This window comes from Bactrocera tryoni, unplaced genomic scaffold, assembly GCF_016617805.1.
Source record: "Bactrocera tryoni isolate S06 unplaced genomic scaffold, CSIRO_BtryS06_freeze2 scaffold_25, whole genome shotgun sequence".
In the NCBI taxonomy this organism is placed as follows: Eukaryota; Metazoa; Arthropoda; class Insecta; order Diptera; family Tephritidae; genus Bactrocera; species Bactrocera tryoni.
In genome coordinates this window covers 8,590,934-8,614,808 of record NW_024395977.1, presented here as the reverse complement: position 1 = coordinate 8,614,808, position 23,875 = coordinate 8,590,934, and the positions used below count along the sequence as shown (strand labels likewise).

The 23,875-nt window shown below is 37.3% G+C and overlaps 2 protein-coding genes and 1 pseudogene across 2 annotated transcripts in view; all 3 read right to left on the bottom strand.

The window, feature by feature from the left end:
* LOC120780313 (probable tubulin polyglutamylase ttll-15) overlaps positions 1-13,092 on the bottom strand; it is a 39,918-nt gene extending 26,826 nt beyond the window's left edge. The window contains exons 1-3 of the mRNA XM_040112605.1: positions 12,982-13,092; positions 11,750-12,930; positions 11,458-11,668 (exon numbers count right to left, since the gene is read on the bottom strand). Coding sequence (XP_039968539.1) covers positions 11,458-11,668; positions 11,750-12,930; positions 12,982-12,999 — 1,410 coding nt within the window. The 5' untranslated portion in view covers positions 13,000-13,092. The remainder of the gene's footprint in view (positions 1-11,457; positions 11,669-11,749; positions 12,931-12,981) is intronic.
* On the bottom strand, positions 112-1,878 carry LOC120780314 (putative nuclease HARBI1). The gene is made up of 4 exons (XM_040112607.1): positions 1,365-1,878; positions 859-1,300; positions 647-791; positions 112-580 (listed from the first exon to the last, which is right to left on the bottom strand). The coding sequence occupies exons 1-4, from the start codon at positions 1,484-1,486 to the stop codon at positions 207-209; spliced, it is 1,083 nt and encodes a 360-aa protein (XP_039968541.1). The 5' UTR covers positions 1,487-1,878; the 3' UTR covers positions 112-206.
* LOC120780316 lies at positions 3,266-6,090 on the bottom strand (annotated as a pseudogene).
* Positions 13,093-23,875: the final 10,783 nt, after the last annotated feature.

Here is a 23,875-nt window from a genome sequence, read left to right as displayed (position 1 = left end):
TAGAATAGGTAAATGAATTATGTGATATTTTTCGGTTTTTATTAGTATCTTAAGACTGTATATACTTCTAAGTAAAATAGGTAAATGAATTATGTGATATTTTTTGTCAAAGAGTATTTTTTATTACGTAGATAAACATGAACAATGAATTCCATAATAAATATTTTGAATAAATAAGCCTTCTAATTAATTTTTTTTAATTATATCTAAAACGTTCTTGATATACGATTTCTAATTGCTGCTGCTTCCGAGTCGTTATCAGATTCAACTTCAATGACTCCACCATGACTGTCGTTTGCCTCATTAGGAAATTCTTCAGGAGAAATTTCGACTTTATAAAATATGCAAATGTTGTGTAAAGCTGCACAAACATTAATAATTTGTGTCGCCTTTTTTGGAGAATAGTGGAGAGCTCTTGCTTGTAACAAACATCTGAATCTATTTTTCAACACTTCAATAGTGCGCTCTACTATATTTCTTGCTCTCGAATGTTGTGTATTGTATCTGCTTTCTGGAGATCCTTCTTCAGAATTTCTAAAAGGTGTCATCAAATATGTTTTTAGAGCGTATCCAGCGTCTCCTATACAGAAAAAAAATTATTCTAAAAAATATAACATTTTGCTTTTTTAGACAAACATATATGTACCAAGTAGCCAAGTATTGCGAAGACCATTTTCGACTTGCTGTTCTAGATATGCTTTCAATGCTGACATGTTGAAAATCATCGAATCATGCGTTGCCCCCGGATTCTTTGCATTTATATACCGTATGATCATTGTATGATCACAAACCTGTAATTAATATAAAAGCCAAAAATGCTCAACAACAAATTTACGATAAACTTGTTTGCATACTTACAATCATAGCATTAATGCTAAAGAATCCTTTTCTGTTGTAATATAAATGCTGCAACTCCTTTTTGGGAGCCACAATTTTGATGTGTGTACCATCAACACAACCGATTACCCCAGGAAATCTGGTATTGCTATAAAAATGAGATTTTGCTTGTTGCATTTCAGCCTCGGTATAATTGAATTTTATCCATCTTTGGCAAATGAAATTCTCCAGGGCATCGAGTACCTCAGATAGTACCACAGACACCGTGGGCTGTGCAAGTCCAAGCATGTTTTCATTCCCTATACTAAGTTGATACGATCCCTGAGCACAAAATCGTAAAGTTGTTGCCAATTTTAGTATATTGGGAATAGATTTCGCTCGTGTGCATCGCTGCAGCATCTCCTCTGTAGCGGACAGCAAATCAACAAACGCCTCTTTCGACAAACGGAAGTTTTCTATAAATCTACAAATAAAATTTCCTAAATGTTGAACATGTAGAAACTGCTAACAAATAGCATTGTACTTACGTAGCGGAATCTAATTCCAAAGGGTTGGAAGCGTCCCTTAGCTTCTTTCTATTTCTAGCCAATTCCAGTAAGCTTTCATCCTCCTCTGAAGAATCGCCAAACCACAACTCAGTCGTAGTCATATTTTATTTTAACTTTTATTTATATTTTCTTTATTTATAAAATATTAGTTAGTTTTACTTCCACACTTCGTAAACAAAACGCTTTTAGTTTTTACACCATCTGACAGATGTATACTATCGTGAACATTCAAAATGATTGCAATTCACAATAACGCCAATCTTCATCGAATGAGCGTCGTAATACCAAATGCAAATTCGTTCGACCAGCATTTTCGATCGTTGTCGAAGATCGAATGCAACTCATAATAGGGGCCAAAGACACTCAACCAATTTAACAGACCTTGTTAACATAACAGTGGAAACGGTAAAATTAACCTCAGTCACACATGCAAAAACTGCTAGACATGGAAACAGAACATACATACATATTAGAAATTATTGTCTGTACTAAAGCTTAGTACGCAGCTCTCAAGAAACGTAAAAACTTCTTATAAAAACGCTTAAGAAACGGTCAAGAAACTTTCCTGCGATAAATTTACTTGTGCTAGTACGCAGCTCTTAAGAAATCTAGTACTAATTTGAAATGCTTTTTTTCAGTAAAATGTGAATATGGCAAACCTGGTTTTGCGAAGAAACATCAAATCAACAATTGTTTCTTGAAGGAAATTCGAAGTAATCGTCAAATTCATCCTAAATTAGTTGAAATCATTATTATGAAGTATATTCCATTTTGAAATGTTGTATAAAACCTACCAATCATCAACAACATTTCTTAAATCTCAATGAAAATATTTAAGTTACCATACACATACACACATACATATTACGCACAAAGCTTGTTTTCTTTGTTTATTTTCTCTTGTTCTTCTAATGTAGATCATTCACAATGCGTAACCAGCTGTCAAAGTTACTTGAGAAATAATGTATTTTTTTTTCTTGAGCAATTACTTGAGAGCTGCGTACCAGGGTATAGAGGAGTAGGGAAAGTCCCATTCACAATAGAAAAAAGAGCCATTCACAGTCCTTAACCTACCCCTCAAGTGTACGTTCAAAATAAAACATCATGGCCACCTCTGGTGAATAAGGGTGGCGAGAGGTCAAAACGGGTTGCAGAAAGCGAAAATGCTATAATATAAAATTTTAAATTTATAGTACTATATTTGTACATGTATAAATACTATTTTCAAATTTTTGTTATAGAATGAAGTTTAATGCTGTTATCAAAAGATTTAATTATGTCTTGATATAAATAAATATGCTACATATATATTTTTAAGCGTTGTAGTTAATTTATTCATGGACAAATTGAAAATTATTTTTGATAATGAGTGTACCAAAAGAGATAACTATTGTAGAAAAATTTGGTATTACATATCATAATAATTCGTCTGAACAGTAAAACACAATTTTTTACTGTAAGATAAATCAAGAGATAATTATAATAGCCATGTTTTCTGAATTTTAAGTATAAATTTTTGTAATCACTACATACACGTTTTATATGTCAGATCAGGAACCTACTCGTTCCCAAATGGAGTGTTTGATTATCCTAACAGATTTACCACTTTATTTTTTAGTTCTAAGCTAAGTTTTTAAATAAAAAGGATTCTTAAAGAAATTATTTTTTGAATTTGCAATATCTATATAGTAGTAAAAAGTAGTTTAAATTAGCTTACGCAACACTATTTTGCCATGCTCAGTAGCAATACTGGCATAGTATTTAAAAAAATAAATGATTTTTCGAAATATAATCCAGTTTGAAATTATTCAAATCGATAATAACTTGTTTGGCCCAATTAAAAACACAACTCAAATTCCTTAATTTTTAATAGCGGTTCATTATTAGCCAAATTACATTTATTTGTTTTTTTAAGTTTAAATATCAACTTCCACACCATTCATAATCGACCATAATTCACTAGATGTAAAGACGAATTGTAATTCGCGTAGATGCAAATGTTTCTTTTTCAAATCGCTGCTTGGTCACCAACACTGCCAACTTTCATTTGATGAGTGTTGTTTATTATTTGCGTAGTTCTTCCCGATGTTCTATCGGTTTTGGTTGAGCTGGTTCCCCCCACTCTCCCAATTCGGCATCATAATATTGCGCAGCACGATATGGTCACAATTCCCATGGTACTTGCTCTTCCATGGAGGTCAATTGTATACCAAAATTCTTCAACCACGGTATGTCGGAGGGAACGACATCGGTAATACATTCGCGATCGATACGTTCCGTATGTAGCTCACCAATAGGTTGTCCAGGACAGATACGCTCAGTGAACTTGGCTTTCAATAAGAAGGTAGGATCGCAACGCATGTCTTAACGACGGTATCCCACCATTTTTCATTTTTGCGCATAACACGATGAAACCAGTCAATTAATTCGCTCAACTGGTAACGCATTGGTCTGCAAGGTGGGTGTTTAGCATATTAGAAAGTATGTAAATTCAATTTTGCTCAAAACCTACACAACAACTTGATAAAGCTGACCAGCAGTATCGGTATCCTAAGCGCAATTGACAATAGCTCGTACAACATCCGAATGTGCTCACCGGAGTATTTGCTCTTCAAAAAGTTACTTCCACCCTCAAACACAAAGCTCATTGGTTTGGGACCAGCGTTTAAAGCAGACAAATAATCAAACGTTCTACACCAGCTTCTTTGCTGATTCTATAAAAAAAAAATACATGGTAAATCTTTTGAAATAAAGTTTAATTTTAGCTTACCTAGCAATGCGACATGCACCTTCCACAAGCACGACATTGAATTTAAAATTTTGTCTCGAATTCACGACCAACTAAGTTCATAAATACATTTGAGTACTTTACAGCATCGCGTATCGCTTTTACATCTCTTAAATCATAAAATTGGAACAGCACCTGACCCATTACGCAGCAGTATTAACGAGGCCATGTTTAGTTATTCCGTACTTTTATTGCAATAAAATCCCAACCCGATCTGTTATTTATCGTCTCAAGGGAAATTTGCACACTTCTTCCAGATTCAAATAACTAAATAAGCCATCGTAAAGCATTTAACCATGAAATAAACTCAAACAAATTGCCTTGCAAAAATGTAAATATGGCTGTGAATGAGTATAATCATAGCTCATATTGTTCTCATCCTTAGGAATATATATTAAAATAAAACGATTTTCTTTTGAAAATATATTAAACTTTTATATATAACCAATACTTTTGGGACAACTTATCCATAAATTTTAAGAAAACAACACAATGCAACCATTTTCCGGTTAAAAGTCGGCCATCTTGGATTCCAATAGAAACTCAACCCCGGACTACACTTGACGTTTCTACAGTGGCACCTCTCAGCTGTGCCTTTGTTTACATAACATCAGCTGATAGTGACCTTACTCCTCCTCTACCGTGCTGCGTACCAACCTTAAAAGTGCACCACAGAATGGCAGGAAGTTTAGACTTCTTCGGCTCAACACTCAAGGTAATAGCAGGCACGCTTGATGCCTCTGATTTTAAAAATTAAGGTGGTCCGAAACAAATTTAATTGATGCAAACAATAATAAGGTATTTTCTAATAAACAAACACCGACAGAAATTAAAAAACTTACGGACACGGTAAACGAAATAATTAAAGCTAAAAAATTAATTTGTTGACGCACTGCATTTGTATGAAACACTATTAGCAAGAAATATAATATTAATAAATCAAATATTGAACTTGATACTCACAATTACACTAGCTAAGGCGGATATAATAGATCCCACTATTTTTGACCATAATGATTTGAAATCATGATGATACCATACTGAATGCAACGATGTCGTACTAGCGGTAAATGAATGCTTAACGACAACCTATACCGCCATCTGTAAATTGGCAGCGCAAGACACCTGCGTATGAGCATTGCGCGCCGGGGACACAGCCCTATGCCGCACTCAGCCAAACCACCTAAAGCATATAACACAAGTCGATGACGGCATTATTATTATCAACGAGAGCACTGCGAATGTTAGGTCCGGAGATTACTACAAACGGGACACATGTCGTATCCTTCCTCTCTTCAGCCACAATCAACGGTACAAGATATGTAAATCTACGCGAGTGTTAATCATATTGCCAGGGGAAGTGGCGACATCATCAGCCACGATCCAGTGCTAAGCAAGTCAGGAGCTTGGGGGAGTAGTTAACACATAAAAATTGCATTTTTCGTTTATGTCATAAGAATACACTTTTCGTTTATGAATGGAAGAACGATGCAATTCACTTTGTTTACATTGCAACATTCTGCTGTCGCATAAGTGCGTTGCCCAGCCACTGCGGCCAGCAGCGGTACCTGGCTCTTACCTATGTCGCAAGCGATTGTGTTGGCGTATGTTGATTCGGATTGCCGGATATAGCAGCAGACGCCCAAGTTTTTGGTTAAATAACAGTTCAATAATATTTCGCAGTTCAGTTTGCAGGTTTTATAAGAAAGAAATCTATATTTTAAAATTTACTTTTTACACTCGTCTGAGCATCATTTATGTGCTAACACTTATGAGGAAATGGAGCGCTGCGCTGATAATAAGCAAATATGAGCAAATCGCTAAAATTTCTCTTTTTCGCTACAATTCCTCTTTCCTTATTTAGCAATCTAACAGCCCTGACAGACGAGCAAAATTAATGCGCCTTAAGCAACGCTAATGTGTTTTGAAATTTTATGGTGACAGATGGCAGACTTGTGCATTTAGACAGCTGATGGTGAAATTTGTTTATTTATTAAAAAAAAAAGTGAAATAAAAATGAATAAGATACATTATTAATAGAAACTGTGCGTTGTTTCTTTTCTGCCATCTAAAAATATTAAAATTTGTTTTTGTTACTTGCACATAATTTAATTAGCAATATAAAACTTCTTACCTCTGATGCAGCAGACTTCAAGCGACATCGGTCAAAAATTAGCAAAAATCGGCCATTTTTGAGCAGTGTTGCCTACTCAAATTTGGTAAAATCAGTTATAATATATAAACCTGCTTACCTCTGATGCTGTAAACGCAAAGGAGGTAGCAGACTTCAAGCGACATCCGTCAAAAATTAGCAAAAATCGGCCATTTTTGAGCAGTGTTGCCTACTCAAATTTGGTAAATTCAGCTAAATGCACGAAATTCTTGTACATTACAAACTTGCATTAACATGGGTCAAATGAGCAAATAAATGTAAATTAAACCCGCTAATGCATATTAGCGCTGTCGTCTGTCCGGGCTATTAGTTCTAATTAAAACAAGAGTATATAAATTATATTTGATAATATAATATCTTCTTATGTAAATATAATAAGCTTCAGTCACCGCGGGTATTGGCTCTATTAGGGTAATATTTTAGAGCGCGGCAAAAGGCTGCCAACTTTTAAACGAGTACTTTACATAATCAATTACAGCTTTAAAAATGTTACAGAATTTTGTATAGTTCAAAAAGAAAAAACTCTGAGATAGAGAGTTCACTGGAGCATGGAGAGGTGATGCTTTGCGTGTTCTTGGACTTCGAAGGTGCCTTTGATAACACGTCTCATAAAAGTGTAGCCAAGGCACTGGAGAAAAGGAATGTGGCAGCACCGGTGCGTAGATGGATTGACGCCGTACTGCGCACCAGAGTTGCTGAGACCACAGTAGGTGATAGGAGGATTCGTCTTGGCACAACAAGAGGCTGCCCACAGGGAGGGGTGTTATCACCCCTGCTATGGAGTCTGGTCGTAGACGACCTGTTAGTACTGCTAACGAACAATGGGATCCGCTGCCAAGGGTATGCGGACGACATTGTAATTATAGCAAAAGGTAAATACGAAGACACTCTCTGTGACCTAATACAACGAGGTCTAAACCTGACGAAGAGGTGGTCCACGGAGGTTGAATTAAATATCAATTCCTCCCAGATGACCGTAGACCCATTTACGAGACGCAGGTTACTACCCGGCCTCAGGAATCTCACACTTGGGGGCAGAGAGATAGGGATGACCAGCAGTGTCAAATACCTAGGTTTGATGCTACTCTGCGGTGGAAGCAGCATATAACTTGGTCAAAGCAACAAAAGCTTTAATGGTGTGCAATCGGCTGGCGGGAAAGTCCTGGGACTGTAAGCCAAGGATCGTTAGGTGGTTGTACACCATGATAGTGCGACCAATAATCACATACGGGGCGGTGGCCTGGGCCTCAATAGCGTCGCAGACTTCGGTAAAGACCAACTATCGAAGCTGTAGCGGCTAGCCTGTGTCTGCATGAGGGGCGCAATGCGCACTTGTCCAACGCCAACACTGGAGGTTCTGCTGGAACTTACTCCGCTTCATTTGGTTATTGGTCACGTAGCCAAGCACACAATTCTGCAAATAACGGCAGAGGGGTGGGGCAAAGGCAGGGTAATCTCGTCCCAGAGGATGGAAAAGATAAGTGGCGATGTACCATCAGTCCTCCTTCCGAGGGACAGCACTACCAAAACAGTTAACTTCAAGAAGTTTAAGGTCACCCTCGGCAGCAAAGAGGAGTGGAATGACTCCAATCTCGAGCTGATGTTGAGGAATAGCACGCTGAGGTGGTACACTGATGGCTCGAAAATGTCGGAGGCAATCGATGCAGGGATCGCGGGCCCACGCACTAAGCTCTCCATACCCATGGGCGAGTTCCCCAGTATTTTCCAGGCAGAAGTTTTTGCCATAAGTCGGTGTATAGAAATAAACCTCCATCGCAACTATCGCAAAGAGAGAACAGCCATTCTTAGCGATAGTCAAGCGGCGCTAAAAGCGATCTCCTCTTACGAAATCAAACCGCTATTAGTGCAGGAGGGCAGGGAAAGGCTGAACAGCCTTGCAGAACGTAACCAGGTACACCTAATTTGGGTGCCTGGTCACAGAGGTATAGCCGGTAATGAACTGGCGGACGAGCTAGCCCGCTACGCAGCTTCCACCAAGATGGTGGGACTCGAACCCTTTATTGAGGTAGGTCCACATACCATAAAGGAGCTACTCCGCGAGGAAGAAGGAGTGGGCAGGGAAGAGCATTAGCAGCAAACACGGAGGATACAACTTGAGTAGGTTCAAGGTTGTAATAAACCTCCCCAGGAACAAACTCAGGCCACTGGTCGCATGGTATACCGGCCACTGCAAGTTGAATAGGCATCTGTTAAACATGGGCCTATCCTCTTGCGTTAACTGCCGGTTCTGCGACTTGGAGCCTGAAACCCCGGAGCATCTGCTGATCGACTGCACAGAACTCTGTAGACGCAGGACAAAGGCCCTTGGATCAATGTTTCCGGATAGGGATCGCATAGCCTCATTAGCGCCCGGAAGTCTATTGAACTTCATCAATGCGCTGGGGCTAGGTGAGTCTATGTAAGTTAGGAGAGGGCACAATAGACCAAAGGTCACGGTGCATTCCTCATCTTCAATCAATCAAAAGAAAAAAGCGAAAATACAAACAAAGAAAAATCGTTGAAAATCCTACATATTTCGTGTTTAAGATGTGGCAACGCTCGTTTTCCTCATATTTGTAAACAATCTAACCTTTTCAAAAATGAGCGTGCTAAGTGATTTTCAAGTTAATAAATTTAGATAAAATATAACAAAATAAAAGTGAAATGCGAACTCATTTCAATGTTTAGAGTGTATAATTAAATATACAAAGTTAAAAATTTGAAAAAATTTAGTGAAACATTGTGAAATACTTTGTTAAGGGGGTATTCTTGTCTAGAATTTTGAAAAAATCGATTTTTTTTGCATATCTTGAAAGTATAGACTTTCAAAAATATGACCTTGGAAGGATTTTTCAAAATTCGACTTATTTTTGGAGATACAGCCGATTTTGTGACGTGGCGTCCGTGTTCACTAGAATTGTCTCCTAAACTTTAATTCGTTTTTCTCAAAACTGACTTTTTCGGAACGATACCCACGATTTCTCAGGTTCTACTGGACCGATTTACTTGAAATTTTTAGGGTCTCCTTTATAGGCTTGTCTATGGTTGGAACTAGCCCCATCCCCAAATTTTTATTTTTATTATTTTCAAAAAATTCGAAATATTCAGAAAGAGTGATCCAAAAAATTTTTTTTTTTAGGCAGTCGCCATTTTGTGAAAAAAAAATTTTCCCACTTTTCCGCAGTTTCGGCCATTGCGACATTATTTTAGATTATAATCTTTTTTTTTTTGGTTTCAGATAACTAGGAGGGTTGAAATCATGTTAATGGTCACGTGGAAATTTTCAGAGACCCCCCCACTTCGTCAGCTCATAATTTTTGAAATTTTTTACTTTTTTTAGTTTTTATTTTTTTTTCTGTACTCTTCCAAAATTAACAAATAACTAATAAAAAATGGATGGTAAAAGTATTAATTGCCTTTTTTTACCGACACTTTAAAAATTACCTGAAATTCATGCTTCTAGAGGCACAATGCCGATTTCTTTGGCGCCGCGATTTGAAGGTATCGTTGGAAAGAGGAAGTCCTCCTGATTAAAAAATATACAGGGTTATAGGTACCGCAAACGCTTAGTTTACGAGATATTCGACCCTAAAGTTCAAAAATTCGCAAAATTCGAACAATTCAAGAAGCTGTTTCACCACGTTAAACCCACTTTATTCACATTTTTCTCATATTAATTAAATTACACTATAATCTTTTAAATAAATCCATATTTTACACTTTTAGCAGGTTTTTTATTAAAAAAATCTTTATTTTAAAAATTACATTTTACACTCGTTTGAACCTCATTTGTTTACCAAAAATTACGAAGAAATGGAGCGCTGCCATGTGATGACAAGGCAATTCGCTGAAATTCCTCTTTTTCGCAAAAATTCCTCTATTCATGCATATGGATATTTTCTTTTTTAAATTTATTAAGCAAATAAGTAATATTATATACATGCATTAGTAATATCATATATACATATGTATAAGTAATATTATATAATAATGTTACGTAATAAAGTGTAAGGTTACAAACTTAAATTTTGTTTGAACATGAGTGCATAACAACCAAAGAATATAACCACTTTATAACAAAAAGTCAATATATTTTTTTTTATTTTTAACGCAGAAAGGAGTACTACGCGAAAGTACTTCAGTCACCCCGGGTATTCGCTCGGCCAGAGTTATTTTTTTAGAGCGCGGCCGAAGGCCGCCAACGCAGAAAGGAGTACTACGCGAAAGTACTTCAGTCACCCCGGGTATTCGCTCGGCCTCCAACGCAGAAAGGAGTACTTCGCGAAAGTACTTCAGTCACATAAATTACGTATTACACATATACATATGTAGAAAGTATTTTTGTATAGTTAATATAGAAAAAAGAATCACGCGATAAAACAAACAAAGAAAAATTGTTAAAAATCCTACATATTTACTTTTTCAGATGTGGTAAGGCTCGTTTTCCTCATAATTGTAAACAATCTAACCTTTTTAACGATGAGTGTGCTAAGTGATTTTTAAATTAATAAATTTAGGTAAAATATAGCAAAATACCAGTGAAATGTAAACTTATTTTAAAGCTTGGAGTGTGTATTTAAATACACAAAGTAAAAAATGTGAAAAAATTTTGTGAAACATAGAGAAATAGCATGTTTTCTTAGTGCAAATTTTTGAACTTTTAATCGTGAATATTTTAAAAAATATTAGTAATTTTTACATTATTTTTGGATATTCCTCCTCTGGAGAAGCTTCCCTATCCGTACATAACCCATTTATACGGAAATTCGGTTTTTTTTACCCCTCCGCCAAAGTAATCGGAATCGTGCCCTTCTAGACCAGAATACCCTCTTAATAATAAAATTTTTTGATTTTTTAATCAGGAAATTTAAAAAGAAATATACTTGTTAGCAACATTATTATTTTCATATTCCTCCTCTGGCGAAGATCACATATCCGTACATACCGCATTTATACCGAAATTCGCTTTTTTACCCGATCGCCAAAGTAATCGGAATCGTGCCCATAATTTACGTACACATTTACATATGTATGCAAGTATGTATACTATTGCGTACCGGCCAATCATAGCATTCTGCATTTGAACCGGTTCATATTCATCTTTAACTTACCATTGCTTTTGGAAATATTCTCTTCATTTCCATTTTATGTAAATGTTCATAATGTGCCTTTTTTAATATATTAACTTCCGAAGCTTTCAAGCAGGATAAACAGAGATCACATTCAGATTTATTACAGGACTTATGACAGGCATATTTAGCACAATCATTCAGATTTACCGCAATACTTTTATCCGATGTTATTTTTTCATCATCAAAAATCCTAAATAGATAGAAATAAACATTTCAACATACATTCATCTTTAAATGTAAATATTCATACAAACTTTAAGAAAGAAATTACCTTTTATCAATTCGTAGAGGTGATCCAACACCAACTAAATTTAAAACATTGTATAAAACTTGTTGGTATAACAATGCATTAGGTTTGAAATGTGCCGATGAAAGATTAGGAGACATGTTAACCTCCATGAGGTAAACTTGTAAATTATCATCAACAATTAAATCAAATCGTAGGAGTTCGAAATACTTTCCAGTTTTAAAGGGTTGCATTGCTTTTAAAATGTTGTTTTTTTTTGATAATATGGTCTGACGTACAATTTCTTCAACTTGCTCCCAAATTACAGATGGGTCTAAAAATTGATCTCGTACGTATGCATCGAAAGAAGAGCGCATACTTCCTCCAAATCTTTCAAAATATTTGATCAAAGAAGGAACTTCCCACGTTGGTAAATAGTCATTTCCAATGACGTATTTATTAATATTTTCCGCATCGAATGGATAATATTTTTCCGGACAGTAACGGAACAAAATGTCTCCTTCATACATATATACTATTAATGGTTCAATCGAGGTTAGTACTATATAAACTCCTACATCGAATTTGTGTCCATCTACCAAAAAAGGTTTTTGAACATATTCTTGTATGAAACAGTCAGACGCGTTCAAGTTTATAGAATTCAAAGGTCGAATTTTAATGGATCTGTGTTTATTGTTTTTCTCCACAAATATGGAATCGGGATTATCCATTGCAAATTTTAAAAATTCTGCTTGCTGTTCTGGCAAACGAAAAGCTTTAGGCATGAATGGAAATGCAGCAGTGGATAGATCAACCTTGCTTGTAATGAATCCTATACCAGGAAAATGATTAACAATTTGACGTGATAAAATATTTCTTATCCTTGTTCCCATTTTGAGAAAAGGGTATTCATGTGCCCAGAGTAAACTCCAATTTTCATTATTCATAGAGGTTTGTTTATATCCCATTTGTCCTAATATTTCTATTACATGATGAAGATGTTTCTCTGAGGGCTTGAAAGGAGGATATATTGCAAACTTGTAATAATTAATTTCAGATGCTTCCGAGGGCTGTACTTCAACGATTTTTTCAGTTTTCCATAATCTGTTATCCGGAATCCCAAATTCTAATAACACAGCAGTAACAGTAGTTATTAAAAGAAACACCAAGATTATCCGAACTGGAACATCCTTAGACGATTTTGGTTCATTGCCAGATTGCTTGTCCTAAATGAAGTTCTATTTACACCGAGTAATACTATATATTCAAAATAATACCTTGTTATCTAGCTGCATAGTGTAATTAAATTTAAAATGGAAAAACAAAAAAAACTGCAGTGAAAAGAAAACCTTCCTTAAGCTGGAGTAACACGATCAAGAATTTGCAATAGATAAATTGACCAAAATCTCTTTTCTTGCTCTCTCGCTTGTCAGCTGGCAGCATACCCAGATCTTTTTTCTGAGTTGGCAACAAAAAACAATCAGGGTCCCGTCAACCAGCAGTTAGTAAAAAAGGCGGGGGTAAAATTTAGAATAGCATCCCTTGATTTTGGGGATAAAAGGGGTGTCACTGGAAAGGTGACGTGCTCCAGATCACGAAAATATATATATATAGTTGCCGCTGACTTAAAGTTTTAACGATATTTGCATTTAAAGTTGAACAATTAAGAACTTTGACATTAATAATTTGTATATTGTGAATAGCTTTTTCACTTAGTAACACTTCACTATAACGTTTCTGGGTAAATGTTCAGCAGAGCGGCTTTTCCGAAAACGTGCACCAATTTTCACGGGAAACGTCTTAGAATACTCGTTTTTAGTTCTACTTTACGAATATGTTAGGCGCGTGCTTTTAAAAACAATTTTTTCTTTGTTTTAATAGAAAAATATCGTATTTCCCGAAATCAAAAATTCACTTTTGCACTTTACACGTCTTTAGATATAAAAAATATATTTTCTATCAATTATATACACGTAATTATTGATGCTGTTTAGTAATTTAACAAGAGAAATTGGTTTTTATGTTATTTTTATAAAAATATGAAAAATTTCACGATCACTTCACTTCAACAAAAATGGCAAGGTATGTTCGAAATTATGGCATCACTGCTGTAAATTCGAATGGGTTTATGAACTGATCGTTTTCGAATTATCGATACTCTCGATATTCGCGACTGAACGAGAATTGATAAAAATGAGAAATACATAGTAGAAAGAAAGAAGAAGAAGTTGGACACAGAAGAATTATGAACGCCGGGGTGTTGGACCCACCAGGGTTATTTTTTTTCGAGCGCTCGAATTTCAATTTCTTTTTATTTTTCCAATTATTATTATTTTTCTATTAAGTGTCTCTCATTTTTATCTATTCTTGTTTAGTCTCTAATATCGAAACCGAACGCTGCGTGTATCACTAGTGTGGGCACACAGACAAGTCGTACCACATCTGGCAGCACTGTTTGTCAGTTATTCTATTATTTCATTCTCTTTATATTCTTCTTGGAAATTTACAGTTTCAACTGAATTCTAAGCTTTTAGTTTTAAGAAGCGTCACTTCTTGTACAGACGCCAACAAGTGAAGAAGTCTTTTGAGTTATCTTAATAAATAATCAGTAATTTTATAATAAATGTGGTGCATAAGTCGCCACATAATTGGTGACCCTTACAATTGAACAGCACACCGTAACTGGAACAACTACAGTGTAACAACACTACATCACCTAGCCGCCCAGTTGCGCCTACGAGGCCGCGCAACTGTAACTGGCGCAAACGACCAACGCAATACGCCACCTGTACGTCTACGGCCTCGGCAGCGGACAAGATATCCAATGGGCGTCCAGCACCGATCTTACGGGCCTCTCCCAAGCCATTATCGAAGCGCCTGCCATCACCCAGGCGCCAGCCGCCGGCGATGGTACCACAACCTACTACGTTAGCGCCAGCAATTTGTATGGCCACAACCATCAACAACAACAACAGCAAAATCAGCTCGTACAAATGCAACTTCAATCGCAGGACCTGTCGCTGGAGCAGCGCACATAAGTACAGTACCGCTTATCTACCAACAGCAATCATCATCATCATCTTGCTAGCAACAGTTCCTCCATATCTTGATGTACGAACTACCCAACTTCTGACCTCATCATCAACCAATATCACAACCTCCGACCACATACCAATTGTCGCAGGCACTACAAGCCGTCATCATGCAACACGCACAACCAAAAATGACGCTACAAACACTGCAGCACATGTCAACGGTACATATGATCGACATCATTTAGAGTCCACAATGTATCGCTTCATCTGCAGTGAATCCGGCTCAACGCACTTTGCATCAGTCGCCGCCTCCACGCTACATGCAACACTATCAAGTGCACAACGCCACAATCAGCCCCCGCCCAGGTTGCCAACCGGCCGCCACGTTACGCTTCGGCACCCTACATTTCGCACTACCAACAATGGTAACCCATCGCCAACTATTCATTTACGACCGCACATAGAGTACGAATTTCCTCGTCGACAATGGCACGGATTTCGGCAACTCCGCTTTCTCGTAAACTAAAAATAGTAACTTCTTTTCGACTGCAAGCTGCAAACGGTAGCAAAGTCGGAACCTACGGAGTTAAGGCGCTCAACTCAGTCTCGCATGTTTGGGCTCCTATGCAACCGTCATAGCCCTAACCGAGAACTGCACAAATATCCAATCGGTCGCTTGTAGACCCTAACCCAGTCTCGCACGTGTAGGCTCCTATGCAACCGTCATAGCCCTAACCGAGAACTGCCCAACTACTACTTAATCATACCAATTGGCCAGTGACAACAGTACGCCGCACAGCCGTACTCTCACCGAGCAAATAAATTCGCAACAACTACTTAACCATACCAATTGGCCAGTGACAACAGTACGCCGCACAGCCGTACTCTCACCAAGCAAATGAATTCGCTACATACATCAACCAGCCTAACTGCACCAAGCACCCGGACTAGGATCTAGTAAAAGAACTTAACCTTAAATAAGTCCAGCAGGACTTTATTTGAGGGGGAGTACTGTGGGCACACAGACAAGTCGTACCACATCTGGCAGCACTGTTTGTCAGTTATTCTATTATTTCATTCTCTTTATATTCTTCTTGGAAATTTACAGTTTCAACTGAATTCTAAGCTTTTAGTTTTAAGAAGCGTCACTTCTTGTACAGACGCCAACAAGTGAAGAAGTCTTTTGAGTTATCTTAATAAATAATCAGTAATTTTATAATAAATGTGGTGTTACATTCGCCACACTAGTACAAGAATGATAGAAACAAGATTTAGACGACCGCCATTACGAAACGTCATAATTCCGTGTTGAGAAGAACAAGAGTGAAAAACTGTCAATTGGCTTGCAAATTGTAAACAGAAAAGTAAACACTTTTGTAAATTCGCAAAATATTATTTATTCTTTCGATTTTAATGAAAAGTTTTAGTGAAGCGATTGAATATTGTTGAGTGAAAAGATTTGAATCATTTCTAAAGAAATATATCGGCCTATTGATAATAAAATTGTCTATTAAGTTGTGATTCAAATGGAGAAGACGTTTCTTGTGTTGTATATAAATATATACATATATTATAAGTTCAGATGTATCAGATGTATGAAATTATGATAAAAGAATTGTGAAATTATTAATTTAGTATTAAATATATCATTTCTTTTGCAAAATAACATCCATTTTTTGGCAACTTTTAAATCGGCCGGAAAACTGAAAAAACTCGTTTTCGATCCTTTAATTGCATAATAATTATTACAACAAGCCACTGCACATTTCATTTTAAAAGATTAATATATTTATGCTTAGAAATTTAAATGGGGAATGTTTAGTTTAGTATATCATTTTGAAGAGGTTTTGCGCAAAGGGGGAGGGGGCTGGGGGCTTGCTACCCCCCTCATTTGAAAGGTAATGAATGGAGCTTTTGAATAATAGCACCCCTCCCCCCCTACGACCACGAGGGGCTCTAGGGCAGCCTCCTGAAAATGGTGTAAAATCGCAGTTTTTCCATACAATTTTCAGTAATTATTATAAAATGTATGTATTTTTACGCATAGAGTGACTCTATGTTTATTATTTTTATTATTTCAATGAATTAAAGTGGAAATCCACTTTATTTAAATAATAAAAACACTGAAAATTAAAAATTGTATATGTATCGGTAATACCTATACCTACCCAACCAACCATTTATACAAGACCCTGAAAAGTGGGCAATATATTACGTCCATATAACGAAAATTTGGAATAAAAATTTGCGCGATTTTTTATTCAAAATTTTCATTATATTTTCAGTATAATATATTACATTGAAACAAGCGGCGCAGGCGAAAATTTGGAATAAAAAATCGCGCGATTTTTTATTCCAAATTTTCGTTATATGGACGTATTTTGTTAATACTTTCAACCTTCGATCCGAAACGAGTCCTATGTAAAGTAACCCAAATGTATATAAGACCTACCATTTTGATTCGTTGGGTTATTACTGTCTTCCTTTTGTGCTTATTTTCTTCGTCGTTTGACAGTTCATATTCAGTAATTTTGCTTACATTTCAAGGAACAGTATAACACGTAATTGAAAGCTGTTTTATTTATTAAATTGTACATAAAATTGCAACTTAAAATTCATAATTTATCATTAGTTCAATTAAATATATTTCAAAGAATGTATGTGTGTTAAATTGGTTAAATTTTTTGCAAGCAGTGCAACAAAAACTTCAAAAGAAGAGAGTCATTGTTTGAGCAAATGTGAAAATGTGCGTTTTTTGCTTACTTATATCTAAAAAACAAATTAACATTTAACAATAAATTTACATTTAAACCAAAGTTTAATTCATTGGCTATCCTTGCTATATAAATTAAAAAAAAACCGTGTACGCATTTAAGAGGAATAAGCAGTGAAAATGATATACTAAAGTACACCCAACCCATTTAAATAAATACAACAGTACACTTACACTGCATTTCTTCATTTGAACAATTTCCACACATGCTACTCTATTTATTGTGGATGTGCCTAAAACTAATTATATACATATTTTCTTGCAACAATATTCTAAACATTCCACTGAAATTTTTCCTGCAAAGACGAATGAATTAATATTATTTTGGGAATTTCAAAAAGTGTTTACTTTTCTGTTTACAATTTGTATGCATTTCTATGCTTGTTCTTCTCAACGCAAAACTGTTACGTCACAAAATTGTTGAACAATGTATTTGTTTTTGTAAGAATTGTCAAGAGCTAAACCGAAAAAAACTAACTGTAAACTAGTGTCGTAATCTTGTATTCCATCATTCTTGTCACTAGTACCCAATTGAATTTCGGACAGTGATGCCATTTATAGCGTAAATATCGCGCAAAATCATATTATATGTATCTTTTTGTTTTTATTAAAAAAAAACATAAAAATAGATAACGCGCCATACATATTCGTGAATCGGAATTAACAACGAATTTTTTAAGACATTTCCCGTGAAAATTGGTGCACTTTTTCGGAAAAGCCGCTCTGCTGAACAATTACCCGTTTCTGTATATTAATTTTTTTAATATTTGTTGTAAATAAAGCTTTATTTTAATTACTTTATTTTAGTTACAACCCTGCAACACGGGTAGCTGTTAGCAAACGTGTAAGCGACTTGTTATTTTTCACTTTTGCATTCGTTAAAATATTTGATTCTTTTGTTCAGAGAGTGGGAAAAAAGTAACACATACATAGTTATTTAATGTTCAATGGTTATCTCGCTCTAACCAATAGCAAATATCGCATGCTGCCTTGTGGGTTGGGGTCAAAATTCTGCTTTTTTTGGAAATTCTGCATTCATAATTCCGGAAGTCGGAACACCGGAAATCAAAGTTATGGAAGTCAATATTCTGAAAATTCTGGATAACGAAATTCTAAATTGCAAAATTCTGAATGGCAAAATTCTGTAATTAATGATTAAAAATGCGTGTTGATAACAAAACAAGTGCGCAGAATTTTGCCATTCTGTAATCATATGTTTTATTGCCTAGTAAGTAGTTTTTTACAATTGCATGATTGTATTTGTTATTGTTATTGCTTTGTTTGTTGTTCTTCATTTACTTTTTTGTACTACCATAATGATTTAGTTTACTATGTACCTACATATACATATATGTACTGACTAAGCAATGTGTTACTGCAATTTCATTAATAAAAACGTGCTAAATATTTTTGTGAAATGATGGAAAATATAACTGTGGTGAAGTCAAAATAAAGGAAAAGACATGTTAAACGTCGACGGCTACTTCCTCTATGTATTTAGAACGAAAAAATAAGAAAACATTTAACTGGACTTGTTCTGAACGAATTAAAAACAAATGTACCGTGCGTATTGTCACACAATTCGATGGCTGGGAACATGTTATACGAAAAAAAAAAAAATGAACATTCTCATGATCCATTAATGTAGTATCTATTTGATCTTTATTTGTTAATAATGTTGTTTTTTGTATTTCCGATAAACATGTTTGAATTTTGGAATTATTTTGGAGATTATGTTTTGTTTATGTTATATTATTATGTATGTATAAGCAAATTTATATAAGATACACGATTTGGCTCAAATTTTGGGGAAAAAATTTCCAGAATTAATTCTGGAAAACGTAAATTCCGGAATTATGAAAAACCAGAATTTTGAAATGCAGCCAAAAAACGCGAAGGAATTGCGGAATTCCGATTTCCAGAATTTTGTCGACCCAGAATTTTGATTCCGGAATTTCGACTTCAGAATTTTAATTTTAGAATTTTGACCGTTTCCCCTGCCTTGTTCTAGCAGAATACATACATTTGTTAGCAAATCTCTTCACAGTATGTTACGGGTAACAAATTCTTTTGTTAGCGTATTCTCTCATTCAATTGAAAATTCCAGAAAATGCAAAAGTGTTAGTGAACAGCTGTTACCTCCGACTGTAAAGAGAACAGCTGAAAATGTTTGAATGTACTTGTGCAATCTGTTACCTCCGACGACTGTTTGTTTGATGACAGGAGGTATTTCGTCTTGCCCTCGTTCACTGCCACACCCATTTTCTGTGCTTCCTTGTCCAGCCTGGAGAAAGCAGAACTAACGGCGCGGGTGTTGAGGCCGATGATATCAATATCATACCTTGTCTGAAACCTCGTTTGGTATCGAAGGGCTCGGAGAAGTCCTTCCCGATTCTGACGGAGCTTTTGGTGTTGCTCAACGTCAGCTTACACTGCCGTATTAGTTTTGCGGGGATACTAAATTCAGACATCGCGGCATAAAGACAGCTCCTTTTCGTGATGTCGAAAGTAGCTTTGAAATCGTCGAAGAGGTGGTGTGTGTCGATTCTTCTTTCACGGATCTTTTCCAAGATTTGGCGAGTAGTGAAAATCTGGTCGGTTGTTGATTTTCCAGGTCTAAAGCCATACTGATAAGGTCCAATCAGTTTGTTGATGGCGGACTTTAATCTTTCACACAATACGCTCGATAGAACCTTATATGCGATGTTGAGGAGGCTAATCCCACGGCAGTTGGCGCAGATTGTGGGGTCACCTGCTTTATGGATTGGGCATAGCACACTTAAATTCCAATCGTTGAGCATGCTTTCGTCCGACCATATTTTACAAAGAATGCATGCTCCTTATCAGTTTTTCGCCGCCGTGTTGGAATGCCTCGGCCAGCAATCCATCGGCCCTTGCCGCTTTGTTGTTCTTCAGGCGGGTAATTGCTATTCGAACTTCTTCATGGTCGGGCAATGCAACGTCTTCTCCATCGTCGTCGATTAGGGAATCGGGTTCGCCTTCTCCTGGCGTTGTGTGTTCGTTGCCATTCAGCAGGGTGGAGAAGTGTTCCCTCCATAATTTAAGTATGCTCTGGGCATCGGCCACTAGATCACTTTTGGGGTTCTACAAGAGTATGCTCCGGTCGTGAAACCTTCTGTAAGCCGTCGCATTTTTTCGTATAATTAGAATAGAAGCATTACCCCTGTCGGCCAGCTCATCAAGCTCTTCGTACTCACGCGTTTCGGCCTATTTCTTTTTCTGTCTGCAAATGCGTCTGGCTTCCCTCTTCAACTCTCGGTATCTATCCCATTCCGCTCGTGTTGTGGTCGATCGTAACGTTGCGAGGTAGGCGGTCTGTTTTCTCTCCGCTGCGACACGGCACTCCTTGTCGTACCAGCTGTTCTTTTGCACTTTCCGAATGGTTTCGGTTGCATTTGTATGTAAGGAGTTTTAAATGCCGTTCCACAGTTCTCTTATACCGAGATGTTGACGAGTGCTCTCAGAGAGCAGGAGTGCAAGCCGAGTAGAAAATCGTTTTGCTGTCTGTTGTGATTGCAGCTTCTCGACGTCGAACCTTCCTTGTGTTTGTTGGCGTGCGTTTTTTGCTGCACAGAGGCGGGTGCGAGTCTTGGCTGCAACAAGATAGTGGTCCGAGTTGATGTTAGGACCTCGGAGCGTACGCACATCTACAACACTGGAGACGTGTCTTCCATCTATCGCAACATGATCGATCTGGTTGGTAGTTTTTCGATCCGGAGACAGCCAGATAGCTTCATGAATCTTCTTATGCTGGAATCTAGTACCACAGATAACCATATTTCGGGCCCCGGCGAAGTCAATCAGCCTCCACCCATTTGGGGATGTTACCTCGTGAAGGCTGAATTCACCGAAAGTAGTATCAAAGATACCTTCTTTGCCCACCCTGGCGTTAAAGTCGCCAAGCACGATTTTGTCATCGTGGCGGGGGCAACTCTCATAAGTGCGCTCCAAGCACTCATAAAAGGCATCTTTGGTCACATCGTCCTTCTCTTCTATTGGGGCGTGGGCGCAAATAAGCGATATGTTGAAAAACCTCGCTTTGATGCGGATTGTGGCTAGACGTTCATACTCGGCGACGGAGTCTCTCTCCCACCACGAATCCCACACCAAACTTGCGCTTCTTTATATGGCCACTGTAGTAAATGCCACAAGGACCTACTCGTCTCAGTTCTTGTCCCGTCCATCGCATTTCTATGATGGCGGTGATGTCAGCCTTCACTCAAATGAGGACATCAAAAGTCCATCTCGGCCTACTTTGCACCTGCGAAATAAAGAAAACTAGATGAAGATTTTGTGACAGTACATCGAGAAGAAAACGAGGTTCCTCGTGCCTTCGGGCAGCGAAACACCGTCTTCGTCTAAAAACTCCGACATTGCGCAAGTTTCTACCATTGCTGTAAACATTTCCAATGATGTTGGTAATTAGGTGGGACAAAAAATTGACGATCACGTGCAAAAAATTTTGCTTGAAAATCCTTGGACTCCTCCAAAAAATTACACTTTCCCATTTTCGTCGAGAGGTGGTGGGAAAAGGGCTATTCTGCAAATATTGTATATGGTTTATGCCTCGAAATCAAGAAGGTTATCGATGAAATACTCCGCTTGGGGTACTTGTCAGGCAGCCGTTGGACTGATTTCAAAAATTTGGTTGGGATCAAGAGTGTGTTAGAAATTCATTCTCACAAAAACGCAAGAGAACAGAAAACGACTCATTCCCATTGTGAAAACGGTAATTTTTTGCGGAAAGCAGAACATCCCCCTTCGTTGGCATAGGGATGACGGAGATATTCGAAAAAATAAAACACCCGTGCAAAACGAAGGGAATTTCAGGGCTTTGCTTAGATTCAGGTGACACAACTCTGGAGCATCACTTTGGGAGCAGATCTTCAAGAGCGACCTATAAACAGAAATTTACAGAATAATAATGTTTCTCGTTACGATTAGCGTTGTACTCAGATACGTCGAATTTTCTTCCGGCGAAGCATGCATACGAGAAGACTTTGTATCTTTTTTGGACGCATTCGGTCAACTTTCGAAGAATACTCTCGCGGAGGGCACCGAATCAGAAGAAAACGAGGATAAAGATGGATTAATGCCTTACAGGACTGCTGGAAAAAATGACCGATCCGATGAAAAATTGTCTCTAAGTGGATCTGCCATCGAGGGGATTGTTCTTAGAAACATGAAGAAAATGAATCTCCGAATGGAGAAATGCGCTTCGATAGGGACTGATGGATGTGCGGCCATGCTGTCAGATATCGGAGCAGACAACGTAATTCAGAAAGAAGCAAAAAATGCTGTCATGACTCCGTGTTTCTTGCACAAACTCAACGACAGTATTTCAAAGTCAGTGAAAGTGCGATTAATCGAAAACATTGCCAGTGCCATACGAGAAGTCGACAAATTCTTCAAGAACTCATTTTCAAAACGTGTGACTGTATTAGCAAAGATACTTGGTGAAAAAATTGTCCAGTTGTGTGAAACAAGATGGGTAGAGAAGCTCGATGTTGCCATTCAATTTGTTTCGAAGTTACCGTTGATCATCGAAGCTCCGTCAAAAACCAGTGAGTGGAAGAACAGAGAAACAGCAGGCAAAGCAACAATTCTCATATCGGCTTTGTGCAAGTTCGAATTTATCGTCGGGCTCTTCTGTCCCAGCGACATTCTATCGCTCGCCCATTCGCTCAGCGTAGTTCTTCAAAAGGAAGAAATTTATTTGGCGAAGGCATCAAAAATGATTGGGACGTTTCTTGCCACGTTGGAAAAAAATAGGGGAAAAGTTGATGAAATATTCCGATTGATTTATTCAGAAGCCAAGAAAATGACGGAAAAACTCGATGTTGACCAAGCGAAACCGAGGACATGTGGTCGACAAACGAAACGCGAAAATTACGACGTGAAAACTTGCGAAGATTACTACAGGGTCTCTGTCTACATACCTCTGTCCCAAAAATTGAAATTCAAAGGTGAATTAAGCTACTGGCAATGTCACTGGCAGCAGCAACAAAAAATTGAAGGCAGCGAAATTCTGACTTCTGCACTGGAAACATTAAGAAAATGTGATGTCGACATATTCCCAACAATCCACACCTTTCTCCGAGTATTCTGCACACTTCCCGTAACAAACGCGAGCTCTGAACGTTCTTTCTCTTATCTTCGCCCCATCAAAACATGGCTTAGGACGACCATGCTTCAAGAAAGACTAGTTGGATAAGCGTTGCTTCATAGGCATCATGACATCGAAATCACCGCCGAAGAAGTCATCGAAAGATTCGCAAAACTTGGCAGTCATCGTTTTGCGTTATGGAACACGCAATGTAAAAGGATTTTTCTGTTTGAATT

Excerpts from the sequence above, each read along its gene's own strand:
- LOC120780314 (XM_040112607.1), bottom strand. The coding sequence starts at position 1,486 with ATGACTACGACTGAGTTGTGGTTTGGCGATTCTTCAGAGGAGGATGAA. Across the intron at positions 1,301-1,364 it reads TTGGAATTAGATTCCGCTAC|ATTTATAGAAAACTTCCGTT; the intron begins GTAAGTACAATG and ends TTTTATTTGTAG. Across the intron at positions 792-858 it reads TTAGCATTAATGCTATGATT|GTTTGTGATCATACAATGAT; the intron begins GTAAGTATGCAA and ends TATTAATTACAG.